This window comes from Diadema setosum, chromosome 10 (genome assembly GCF_964275005.1).
Source record: "Diadema setosum chromosome 10, eeDiaSeto1, whole genome shotgun sequence".
NCBI classification, from domain to species: Eukaryota; Metazoa; Echinodermata; class Echinoidea; order Diadematoida; family Diadematidae; genus Diadema; species Diadema setosum.
Genome location: NC_092694.1, coordinates 11843898 through 11857405, shown reverse-complemented (window position 1 = coordinate 11857405; position 13508 = coordinate 11843898). Strand labels below are relative to the sequence as shown.

Genomic DNA, 13508 nt, shown 5'->3' with positions numbered 1-13508 from the left:
CATACCTGGACCTGCATCTGAATTTTTTACTGCAGAAGAATATTTGCACATGTTGTAGGTTCTGTGCTTTATAAACTGACATATTACAATATATTATCATGTTATTCATTGGAGTTAAGGAGGATTAAAAATTCAAATCTTGTATATCTAATAATTTAAGGTATAGGTGAGCTGTAGAGCTGATTGCTCATCAGATATTTCCCTTAACCGAATGACTGGTATTGATAGCAATCAAAAGTTTAATCATGCAATTTTTCACAGGCAGTGTGAAAAGTCAACCATATAAATGGTGAAATTAATGAAAGATTCCTCACATTTCAGTCCAGCTGATGAGACATGAATTTGGGTTACGATTTCATTTCTTGAATTAAATCAAACTTAACACCATTGCATTAAACTTGTTTCTAAAGGTTTATTGTATTAAATGATAATTGCGGTCAATTGCTAACAATTTTTTTTTCTTCTTCATCCACAGAGTGTGACTGTAATTACATCGGATCCTACGACATCGTCTGCGACTCTGAGAGCGGACAGTGCTCCTGCCGCGATGTCTACGCCGGCCGCTCGTGCGACGAGTGCGCAGATGGCTTCTACGACTTCCCAACATGCAGGGGTAAGTCAGTTGAGAATGGCAAAAAAACTCTAGTCACCGTGGAAACATGAATCGCTTTACCTTCGGGGTTGATTGTTACATCAGGATGATTGATGGATTGATGTTAACCGGCCTGGCAGATGTGTTTGTGATGTAGACGAAACTTGACAATTAAAGAGTTTTATCTACATGTTGTCTTGGTGATTGCTCATCCACAATAGATCGTGTAGAAAATGCTACACCCACTGACACTTGTACATACCCTTGTAAATCTCTGCAAATGCCGATATGCCTACTTCGTAGATTTGTCACCCACCGTAAAATGCTGAGCTGAATGGATGTTATAACAGACACAATAATACTAGTAATGATGATGATTATAAAAAAAAAAATTATATAGTACCTGTAACAAAATGTTTTGAAGTGCTTTACAGATAATAACAGTGTATGAACATTGACAAAACAACAAAATAACAAAATGAAAATCAATCACCAGTTGAAAATATCTATAAATTGGATATTCTGGATACGATGGAATGTCATATCTTATGTGCTTACACCTTGACCCCTTGTGACTTCCATAAACATGGAGCTTTTTCGCATGCCTTTTAACCCTTAACCCTTTCTGTACCAAGAACTTTAGACTGTGCGTAAAATGTCATAAGGTTATCTGTGCTAATATGTACTCTAAGTGCACTCACAGGGTGTTAGTAGCGGCTGCCTTATTGGTACTTCTGTGTTACAAGCTCTCTTGTGCCAATGCTTGGATTAATTGTATACTCTCACTGAAGTGAACAAATAAAATCAGATTTATTTTTGTGTGTGTGTGAGTAAAAATTCTTTGTGAGACTGCTCCTAATAAAAATGGTTTCAAGTCGCAACATCTAAATCACCATCTAGTTTTCACCCCATGTCGTAATGTCCTTTCCTCATCACATCCATCTCATTCCTCCACCAGACTGCAGTTGTAGCATCCTTGGCACCATAGAGGAGAGATGCAACAAGACCTCCGGAGAATGTCTCTGTCGGGAGAACTTTGCCGGGGAGCGTTGCGACCGATGTGCGCCAGGATACTACAACTACCCAACATGCTCATGTGAGAAATAAAACCAAAATTAACGTTATTGTTGTTGATGACAACTTTGATGATGACTTTTGATGGTGATGATGATGATCAAGATGAAGAAGAAGAAGAAGAAGAAGGAGGAGGAGGAGGAGGAGGAGGAGGAGGTGGTGGTGGTGGTGGTGGTAATTTGGATGATAACAGAAATAGTGCTAATGATGGGTGTTGACTATGGTGATAATGATGATGCTAGTGAAGAATTTTGTTAGGATGATGTTGAGAAAGAAGATGATGGTGGGTGATGGTGGTGATAGTATAATTTGCTTGTGTTAATGTTAATGTTTGATGATGGTGATTATGGGTATTGTGATGATGATGTGATGGTTGGGGTGATGATAGTGACAATTAAAAGGTTGGTGATGGTGATAATAGTGATGATAATTATGGTGGTAATGATGATGATTGTATTGGTGGTGATGGTGGTGATGATGAAGATGATGATGATGATGATGGTGGTGGTGATGATAATGTTGATGATGGTGTTGGTAATGATGGATATCAAGATTGTGCTGGTCATGAAAGTAATTGTTGTACTGATGAAAATGATTATGGCAATAAGACTGTGATAGTAAGGCTAATATTATAAAGGGTTTTGTTTCTTGTTGTTGTTTTTTTGTTCAGTAGACCATGGTAAATGATCCCTGTAGTATTTCAGTGAAAAGAGAATAAAGCTCTTCATCCCGACACCAAGAAATCCATCTTTGTTACCATCGAGACATCATTGGCAGTTTTTGAACTTTCAAACCCGGCCTTGCTACTAAGCATTGAAAAGATGGGAAGTAACAGCTAGAAATTTTACCTTTGCTAACCAAACTTTCAGACACTTAACCACCCTCACTGCAAGAAGTAAATATTCCCCATGTACTTGAATGGCGAAGCATGTTCTTATTTCTCCCCAAACAGTACATTACTTGCTGACTCAAAGTTACATGTGTTGATCATGTGACTCTCACTGACATTCCTCATTTGACCCCTGACCTCTTCCCCTTTGCAGTCTGTGACTGTGACAGTGCAGGTTCCGCAGACCCACAGTGTGGTGATGACGGTCAGTGTCCGTGCCTCCCCAACTTTTCTGGACTCAGATGTGACCAGTGCGCTGCCGGTTTCTACAGATATCCAACCTGTGAAGGTAATAGACACACACGAAATATGTATTGTCAATTTCATTGCTCAAATGTACAGTCATCCTTTTTTTTTCCTTCCACAGCAGGGTTTGAAATTGGCGATGGTCCGCTGGCCATTGGCTGTCAAAAATCACGTCGGACTAGCTAAAAATCATTAAATTCTGAAGTTACTAGTCCGTCTGGCTAGCCAAAATATTGCTTCAGTGTCAAAATTGATTCTAAGTAGTCCGCCTGGCTAGTTAAAAAAAAAGTTAAGTGCGACCCCTGCACAGGCTTTTCCATTGGCACGTGATTGTGAGAAATGTTGCATCAGTTGTGCTCATGAGAAATAGAGAGAAGGAGCCAAAAAGATAGAGGGAAGAAGAAAAATGAAAGGATAGTCATGCAGCTATGAGAAGATAGTCATCTATGAGAAGAGTAATTTGTTCGCAAAGTTTTAAGGGTACGAGAAGTGACTATAGAAATCAGTTGATGTGACTTCTGCTGTGCAAGCTCTTGCACAATAAGAGTGGTATCATTCCTGTCTTGAATGGACAAATTGTCACTTGGAAAAGTGATACGATTCACACTCCATGTAATAGCAGTAAGCTAGCATTTCTCAATTTGTTTCATGGAAACACTTGCTTAGTGACCACTGTTGATCATTCTAACCCTTTGCTTCCCCACCACCTTTCCATTACGTGCTTCCAGCCTGTGGCTGCGACCGCTACGGCTCCTACAACATCCTCTGTGACCAGCTCAGCGGCCAGTGCAGCTGCCGCCCCAACTTTGAGGGGCGGATGTGCGAGCGGTGTGGCAGTGGCTTCTACAACTACCCGAACTGCGAGGAATGCAACTGTGATCCCGCTGGTGTCATTGACGTCCCGGGAGAGCCCCTTGGGGGTTGTGGTTCTGCGACTGGGGTGAGCACTCTTTCTCATTTTTTTTTTTTTCATCTGCAAGGGGAGAACTTGCTCACCTTTAGAGTAAAATGTAACTGTACATGTACCAGGAATAATTTTCCCTATCTTTGGAAAAGTAACTTATATGAAATGTTATAGAATGGGTGGCGAGAATCCTGCGATCTTATTAGGTTGAGAGCTATGTGTTGATTTTGTACTGACCGCATGCTGAGTCACAGTGGTAAACATGTTATCGCGCACTTGTAGCAAAAGTACGCACACTTGTAACAAAGGTTCGCGCACTAAGCAAGCGTTCGCGCACTCAGTACGAGACGCCTATTGGCTAAAACAATCATGCATCAGTTTTTACTGGATGCATGGTTCTGAAGAATAACCATGCGTCCAGTAAAAACTGATGCATGGTTTTTGGGCTTTCATCTATGGCAAGCCAAAAGGAAATGCATCCACTAAATTTGTCATCGGGTAACACGATAGAAAAATGGTTTTTGGCAAGAAAATTACCCATTCTATAACACAGATAACGCACATGTCTTTTCGTGCGTCAGACGGAATATAGTGTGCATGCGGTGACTATGGAATTTAGCCTAAACCCACTCGGCTTCACCTCGTGGGTTAAGCATTCCATAGTTACCTTATGCACACAATGTCGACTGACGCACCCAGACTTGTGTGACATTTGTATACTGAGGACATCTGAAGCCAAAAAAAAATAGATAAATAAATGAAATGAAATAAAATTGTAGAGAGGCCAACTGTTAGTTTCTTCTTTTTTTTTCCAGTTCTCTGCTCTCTTTTTTTTCTGCCAAAAATACTGCAGGTTTCATGGAAAATACTGGTTTTTTTTTTTCCTAAACTGTATTACTACACTCATCTCTTGCAAGAAAAGTAAAAGTTCTGTTTTTTTTTTTTCTCTCCAAAATATGCCTTTTCAGCCCTCAGAATTCTGCAATGTTGTTTACAAGCTTGACATCCCTGCTATTACGTATTGTCGAAGATGGAGTTTAAATTCAGTGGTTTTCTGAAGAACTGATGGGTTCAAGATCCAACAAAATGTATACTGTGAATCAAGATATTTTCACAGCATCTTTATACCACAGTATTTTCTAAATGTATCTCATGATATATTTGCATTAGAATATGAATTACCGCAAGAAATACGACAATAATTCACCGTGAATGGGAATGAACCTAAGAAAATGTGACTACACATCCCAGATCATTCATGCAGCTAACTTAAAAGTGTTTTTACCCCCCCCCTCCCCAATCCCATACTGTCTCCCCTCCCCAGGGTGCCTGCCTGTGTAAGGACAACGTGATGGGGCGCACCTGCGACACCTGCAAACCGCTCTACTGGAACCTGGAGATCAGCAACCCGTACGGTTGCGAGGAGTGTGGTTGCAACATCGCAGGAACCGTCGGTGGCATGGCAATCTGTGACACGGTAAGTGAGGGGAGGAGGGGCGTCGGCCCTTCACATAGATCTCGGAGGACCATTCTATTCAATTGTCAGCTGTTTGATCACACTCTTATCAGACAAAGGTGAAGACGAGCTTACCGGTTAGCCTCCAAATAGATGAAGTGGTTGGTTAATCCATGGACACGTTTAAAATTTCTGATGTAGAGCCCTCACTGAATCGTTCGCTTCGGCCAACTAAATTTCATCTCCTCCAAACCATGCAACCAGTTTGGAAAGCTGGAAATAAAGATTTTACTGGTTTCAACATATCTATCTTACAGCACTAAATTTGCCGAGGTAATTAAAACTCTAGACAAAAAAAAAAAAAAAAAAAAAAAAAAACCCTGATAAAACAGAGCTAACAAAAGCAGAACTTTACCTTTGTTCTTGTGTCAGAACAGATTTGATCTTATTTGATTATTGGGGGTCTGTATTGAAAGACTCATGTTAATGTACTATAGTATTAAAAAATATATGAAATCTCTCCTTATTTCTGTCAGATGTTTATTTGCTGACCTTTCGCTTTAATCTGAAGTGCATGTGGTGAAAATATATCATGTCTAAAGGTTGCACTTTCTTGGTTTTTCTCCCTGTTCAGCAAGATATATATTTCACAAACTGTATGTTATCTAAGTATTTGTAAACTTATTTGCTCCACACTGGATGTATTTTTATGAGTACATTATTACACTGTATGTGTCTACTTTCTTGTTTCATGGGTGCTTCACTGTATCGCATATATAAGGAATGCTGATTCTATTCACATAACCCTCTGAAAGCTATTTTTTCAGTTTTCTATGTCGTTCTGTAAGTGGTTCCACATCCGATAGATCCAGATGTACTCTCTTCTGAATGGGAATTCTATTACGTTTTATGAGACAACATCTTTACTTCTCAGGAAAGTAGACACTTGCATTCAGTTTGCCTTGGTGTTGCATACACAATAAAATATCTTTTCCAGTACTATCAGTTTTGCAGAATAAGTTACTTAAACTAATTGCAAATTTCCCCTCATATACTTTTCCCTCCCATTGTCAAAAAAAAAAAAATGTATGCAAGTCTTTGGATGGAAATGATACAGATGCATGTATTTACATACATATATTAGAATAAAGCACAGTGTTGTTTTTAGTTACCTAGATATATTGTATACGTTGTTTATGTACTTCATCCCTACCTGTTTATTGAAGACACCCAGTAGTTAAATCTTAATATAGATTGATTTGATTAAATCATCTGAAAATAGGCTGCCACACTTTGAGTTGTCAAAATATATCGATATGGAATTATTTTTTTTCGGTACTTTTTTGATGTTTTCTATTATTATCAAGTCAGTATGAAACTGATGCTATGTCAGACATCTCTCCTTTTCCTTATCATTTTTGATATGCCTATGTTTTCTCTGGTGACAGAATATGAAAGTATTACGTCTACTGGCGAATCTTGTCATATATCATATCATTCTGCCTTCTTTTATTTTCCCCAGCACATATAGGCCATGACAGTTTCTCCCTTTGTTTGATCACTGTGTACAGTCAAGTTCACTGAAGTGTGGATTTGACTTGCAAAGGTTAACGGCCTGTGGTTTCCCGTTTTCAACGTCACATTTTTCGTTATTCATGTTCAATTATGTGCCTCCTCTCTATGTCTTTTACTACTTTTTTTTTTTTTTTTTACTGACTTTGTTATACATGTATATATGTTACATACATTTTTTTCCCTATATGGTGTCACTAACTGTTGGTCGTTCTCTGCTAACCAACTTTGTCTCACAATTTCAGGCCCACGCTCCGTGGCACAAGGTAATGCAAACGTTGAACCTTGAACTTTGCCCCCCTGAATCTCAACCCCTGAACCCCACGACCTCTTTGATATATACCAACCTCTCTCTCCACACTCTTGTAGCGTTCTTGTATCTTGTATCGTAACCCCAGTTTATCTTCAAGTGGTGTCATTCTCCTAGGAGGTTTTTCACCCCCTCCCCAAGTGGTATACAACCCACAATTGCTACACCTTTAATCTTTCACTCTCCTTGTGCAAGCTCTGTTAGCAGTTACATGCTCCGTGACGCTGTGTGTGTACGCAACGCTGCGTGTACACAATTCACATTGTCTTCACTTTGCACCACAGTATTAACACGCTGTGTCCCCATGCATTATGTTTCGTGTTGTGAAAAAGAGGTCAGAAATAGGAACTGGGCCAGAAACAATTTTATTAATGACTATCTGGTGGTAATATCTTGATAGCAGTTAAAAAAACAACTCTACAGTGTAAATGATACTAGGTTTTCAATTTCCTTTAATCTCAGAATGAAAATGGCAAAGACTCAGGACTGTTTTAACTGCTACATTGTACATACGATATTTATACACTGTAGATACAGTGTTCTTACAGTATGTTAATCCAAAACAGAAGATTTTGTTCTTCATGGTGATACATTGTACACCTTGTATACTGAATATTTCATATCATGATATTTACACCTGTAAAAGGGAATATCTAATGAAACCTCGGTAGTTTCTATCAAAATAATACAAGAATGGATCATAGATAGAGCATTTTGTATTAGGCAGTACAAATCTTGTAATTGAGTTTTACACTCATTTCAATTCAAAGCAATGAAAAAGTACCCCCTCAAAAAAAAAATCTAGTTTATCTTTTGCATTCACAATGCAATGTAACTATGGTTAAGATATATATGCATGTAGATACATATTCTATTATTATTATTATTATTATTTTTGTTAATTCAGTGAAATGCAGTCCATTTGTCAGTCAGATGGCATAGCAAATGACCAAAGTCAGACAAAACCTGCACAGATGATTTAACAATTCATAACTTTTGAACAGACTGTCCAATTTCCCCCAAACTTTTACTGATGTGTTCTACAAACATTGCTGCACTCACTCAATCCACATGTATATGAAGGTGAACTTGTCCTTTAACTTGTGACGATGTAATAATGAGCAGCATCAGAAATGCAAAGGGGGAAAAATGATTAGTCCAACACTGTCAGTGTCTTGCTGTTTGACAAATCACAATGGTATCAACCGCTCAGTACAAAATGTAATCATCGTTTTAAGATCACACATTGGTTAGGAGGAGGTTATAGCCTGGGATGTCACATGAGTCATAATAATACATGATAATACTCCATAAGTGGGAATATTGTTATTATCTGGTAAACTTCATTCACTATTTGTTTAATTAATTGTGGTCTTTTTTTTTTTCAGTTTTCACAACATGCTCAAGTATCATTAAAGATCAAAACACCAATGAATTATCACATGAATTACAATTTGCTGTAGTCCCTCCTCTTTTTCCCTAAAACTGGTGACAGACTTATGTTCCCTTTCCTGTATCTCCTGTGAAATAAAAGCCAATACCTTCTATCTGAAGAGTTGATGTGTGCCCCACCCCTCCCTCGCAACCCTTTCCTTCCCCTTCTTTCCCTTTCAAACATAGTTTTATTCCCCCAAACCACATTGGTATGGCAGAATATTGAAAATCAATCAAATAGTGATCAAACAAACTGTTACAATTATTTCTTTGATAATTATGAATACCTCTGAAGAAGCAAAAAAAAAAAAAATAAGTATTCATGAGACATAGGGTAATGCATATATTGACATGTACATCCAGCATAACAAAAAAAATTGTCGGATGTACACTGACTCAAAGTGGAGCAAAATCGTGTTAGAATGAGGAATTACTCAAACCTGTAACAGCCACCCATTGTTCCTCTTTTTACTCCCACTATAAAGTAGATTGATAACTCAACTCCGCCCAATTCCTTCTCGTTAAACCCTGCTCTCCAAGTCTCTTCCCAGCAGCCCCCTCACCCGTCATCCTTATTCCGCCCTCACCACAGTCCCCCCCCCCCCCCATCCCCACATCCTTCCCAACCAAGTTACCCCTACCACCTCAATCACCCCCTTTCGGACCCATCATACAACTGAGCGTGAACCCTCTTTTAAGCGAGTGCAGAAACCTTCTAGTATTTATCCTACTTTGCAGTGAAAGTTTTTCAGAAAGACTGGCAGGTTGTGGAGAGTTATGTACTAAACCCTTTTGTGGCTCATGATGGTATTTTATCCTGATTAGAGCAAACACTATGGAACATATTTAATCTGTTCATCATTTTCCCCATCAATTTGTATTATGTATTCAAAACCAATTTGAACTTATCCTCAGTATTCAATTCCCAATCACACATCTCCTGGTGTAAATATTCACCCATGTTGGTGTGATATTAAAGTTTTGATTGTTGATGTTTAACCCCCCCCCCTCCTTCAAATTGTTAAAAAAGTACAAGTAACATTTAATCTCCTCACAGTTATAAGCACATATCATAGAAAATATGTATTCCATAATATAAGCATTGAATATGGATATTGAATATGGAAACACATCCCCCTACTAAATATAATTGACATAAATATATATTCCCCACATTACCTGTATATATATGAAATTAATGTGTACAAACATTGATACATAATGTATTCTCAAGATGTGATGGTATACCTGTACTTGATAAAATCACTGTAATAGTTGTCCTGGGCAAACTAGTTATTCATACATTCATAGGCATAGTATGTGTGATTGGTGCTGTGCTGGGTCTTTGTGACTTTTGCTGCTAAAATGAATTATTCACAGACTATACAAATTCCATGGTGACATATAAAATCAAATTTGATATTAAAAACTGATAACTTGGTACAAGCAGGTGCACATCATGCAGTCTTGAATGTAAACATATTTGAAAATGGTATTTATGTTTGTGTGTTTTTTTTTTAGTCAGGTCTATCAATATATTGATCACTGTGTGGTTGTCAATTTTACTCTATATCAATTGCAGTTTCACAGAAAAAAACAAAACAAAAAGAAAAGCATGGCATTGGTGTATATATATCAAAATGGGCTAGCTGGGCTAACTGTAAACTTAGATGGCGTAATAGTGAGTGCTGAGAAATTATATTTCAAGCATCCTTCAAAGTGATTTAAAAAAAAAAAATGTTTTTGTAAGTTTGCTGTGCCTTTTACCCCTCCCTTACTACCACACTATACCATTGCACCACTCTTCCCCCCCCCCCCAACTGAAAAAAAAAAGAGAGAAAGAAGTTGCGTTCATCTCGAGTTTAATCTTTTACGATTCATTCCTAGGAGTACATTTGTATTTGCAATGATTATCTTTCGGGACCCTATATGGTTGCTGAAAATGCTGTCAAGTGTTAAGTTTATTTAAGTTGGACTTGGCTGTTTTATAATGATGAATATTTTGGCAATCAGCTGCGGTGCATCGTGGGAATGGACCCAGCTGCCATTAATTCACAAAGCTTTTTATGAATTTACAAATGTCCCTTCTTTTTCTTGTGGCAAAGCAGTTCATGCTTTCACACTGCAAGCAGCAGCATGCACCCAAACGAGGGAGGTGGTGTAACAACACCAGATTTGCTTCACTGGTTCACGGTCAGACCAAATACGAGAGGAGGTTGCTACTGCTTCTGTACTTACGCGATTACCATTATGTGGTAACCCTGGGCTTATGGAGGGTCTGGGAGGGACACATTTGATTGGAGTACAAAATCTTGTGTCATCAAAGGGGTGTTATATTTTTGGTTGAGATGGGGGATTTAGATTTTAGTTTTTTTGCTACATGATTAGAACTGATTTATGAAATATTAATGAGCATACAATTCTTAGAGGAATAGTGGAAAGTTTATTTGATGCAAAGTAATTCTGAAATGGCTGAAGATATCAACAAAAAAAGAAAAAGAAAAAGAAAGAAGCAAAATGTGGTCCTAAAAAAGGTAGCTCCCACCTTTGATTAAGACCACTTTGTTTCTGGATATCTCAGCCATTTTAAAACCAATTTTCATTAGATTAACTTTGAATGTGATAGAATTGTAACTCTTTCATTTTTCATAAGAGGTGTCTCATTATTTCACACACACACACACACACAAAATTACAATAAAAAGATACAGCATCTCACTGCAGAAACATAATTCTAGGGACAGGATGAGTTTCTGCAAGCCAATGAGTTGGCCGTTGAGCAGTGAAGCAAATTTGTAGCTTTAACCCACACACGGGAGAAATTCTACTGGTCCTAACCTGCAGCACATCAACCATTCAGATCCAAGGGGTTTCAATGAGAAATCCTTCGTGACAAAATCAGGGAATTTTGATGCAGTGTCCTCAATTTTTAGGTTAGAAGTGCCCCCTCTGCAATACCATCTCTGTTTGGTTAGCATTGGGATATTTCATTTTACCTGACGACAATGTATCGCAAAAAAAAAAAACAACAGATTATAGGGCATGATGTATTTCGAAGACTTGAGAAAACCTTCCCACCAGAAAAAAATAAATAAATAAATAGAAAATAAGTGAACTTGAAAACCATACCTATGCACCAGGATTCCTTTCCTTTTTCCAGCATATAATGCACCTTGCAAAAAAAAATGCCTGCTCAAGGCTTGTATCCTGTCCTATATATGTATCACTTCCTGTCTTGTAAAATCTTAATTCAGTGAAGTGCACAAGAATCCCCTCTGCAAAACCCCTCTAGAAGAGAGGAGTATGCGCATTTTCTTCTCTTGGCATGTTTGTGATACGTCAGCACTGTACAAACACCTGCACACAAAAGCAGCAAAAACACAAATCAAAGAAAAGGTAGCTCTCCCTGAGACCCGTTTAAAAAAAAAATGAATATGATTTGGTTTTCTTCTAGACGACTATCACGTACCTGTCATATATGTTCTGTACCCTGGTTGTCGCTGTCTTTGCATTGTGCGTGATCCCGCCCCACAAACATGTTTGAAAAGGTGGTTGATATTTCTGATGTAACCCTTTACCACTTTTTGTACCCGTCGCTGCTTTCCAAGAATGAGTTTCCCATGTGACAGACCTATAAGAATCGACCAAAATGGTTTGCGAATTGTGTTTTAGTTTTGTTTCATTTTAATGATAATGGGCTATCAGTCTGTGCAATGTTTTTTGTTGAAATCAAAGATTTTTATTTTTTTTTCAAACAGGTGTTTAATAAAAGCTTAATTTGAGTACGTATGAGTGAACTGTCTAGTTTTGCATTCAGTTGATCAAGTACTAGATTTTTGCATGAAATAAATACTCTGTTAAAAAGCAAACACATTTTTGAGGTTAAGCGCTTTAGCACATCTAAATGTAAATTGAAACGTTACATAGTTGTTCAAAATACGAAAACAAAAATTGAACCAGCCCAGTCAATTGTTTCAGCATGATTCAGACCTCTCAATCATCCCAACGTTGTAATTGTCACCTTGCATATTTGATTTGCAGGTAACATTCCTCTGCTGAAGGCTACTACTGGATGCCATGTATAATTTCTTAATTGGAATTTTGTTGTACATTCATGGCTAGTAATCAGAGCATTCACAGTTTTTCCCCACTCGCCTTCTGTGAATGAAGTCACTCATTCTTCTTTTTTTTTTTGCTTTTTTTTTTGTTTATTTGTTCATTTTGGGCAGCTGCCACAACCCATTCGTGCATAAGCCCTGCATACTCCTTTGCCCGAAATGACAAAAATATTGTCATCCAGACATATATGTTTTCATATTGCATTATCTTGTTGCAAAATGCTGATTTCTGAGCATTTTGGGGCATTGGTACTCATGTATGTTTAATCAGTGTGATTGATTATATGCTTGCATATTATTGTCTGGGTCTATGAAAATTTTTGTGGCTCATTGTAGCCTGAAGTGGCAACTTTTGAAGAAAACATATCTCAATATTCAAGTATGTGTACTTGAAAACTGCAGCATGTAGGATTTCCAATATAGATTTGAGTTTTTTTTGTTTTTTTTTTTTGCTTGGTCCTAATTGGACAGGAAGATGATTTGAGCTATGGAAATGAAATCAGGCAAAATTGTAGTGATGTGACTATTTCTTCTTGCTGAGCCCATGTTCGGAACTATCAGGTGGTATCGGATCAAGCTGGTCTAAAACCAGATGTGACTGGCTTTAGAGACAAAATAAGCTCTTTGTGTGAAATTCTCATAGTTTAGAGGCAGTAGTTTGAGCAAGATTGTGACAAGTGGTAGAAAAAAAAAACACCCACAAAAGCACAACCACCCCAAAACATTTAACCTTCCAAATGCAGGGAAGGTTTAATACCAGAAGTAGATGCTCTGTGTTCATGAAATAGTTGCTGCAAAACCCATGTACTATCATGTCGAGTAGATATCTTCAGTTTAGTGCTCCAGCCCCTGGGCTTTTACAAAGAAATTTGACAAGCAAGCAATGCATTTTTGTCGTCTTTTCACAATACAT

The 13508-nt window shown here is 37.9% G+C and overlaps 1 protein-coding gene across 1 annotated transcript in view; it reads left to right on the top strand.

Annotated features, from left to right (window-relative positions):
- LOC140234188 (laminin subunit alpha-5-like) overlaps nt 1-13508 on the top strand; it is a 128540-nt gene that overhangs the window by 24291 nt on the left and 90741 nt on the right. The window contains exons 8-13 of the mRNA XM_072314256.1: nt 476-613; nt 1551-1688; nt 2710-2844; nt 3530-3741; nt 5030-5182; nt 6979-6999. Of these exons, the coding sequence (XP_072170357.1) occupies nt 476-613; nt 1551-1688; nt 2710-2844; nt 3530-3741; nt 5030-5182; nt 6979-6999 (797 nt within the window). The remainder of the gene's footprint in view (nt 1-475; nt 614-1550; nt 1689-2709; nt 2845-3529; nt 3742-5029; nt 5183-6978; nt 7000-13508) is intronic.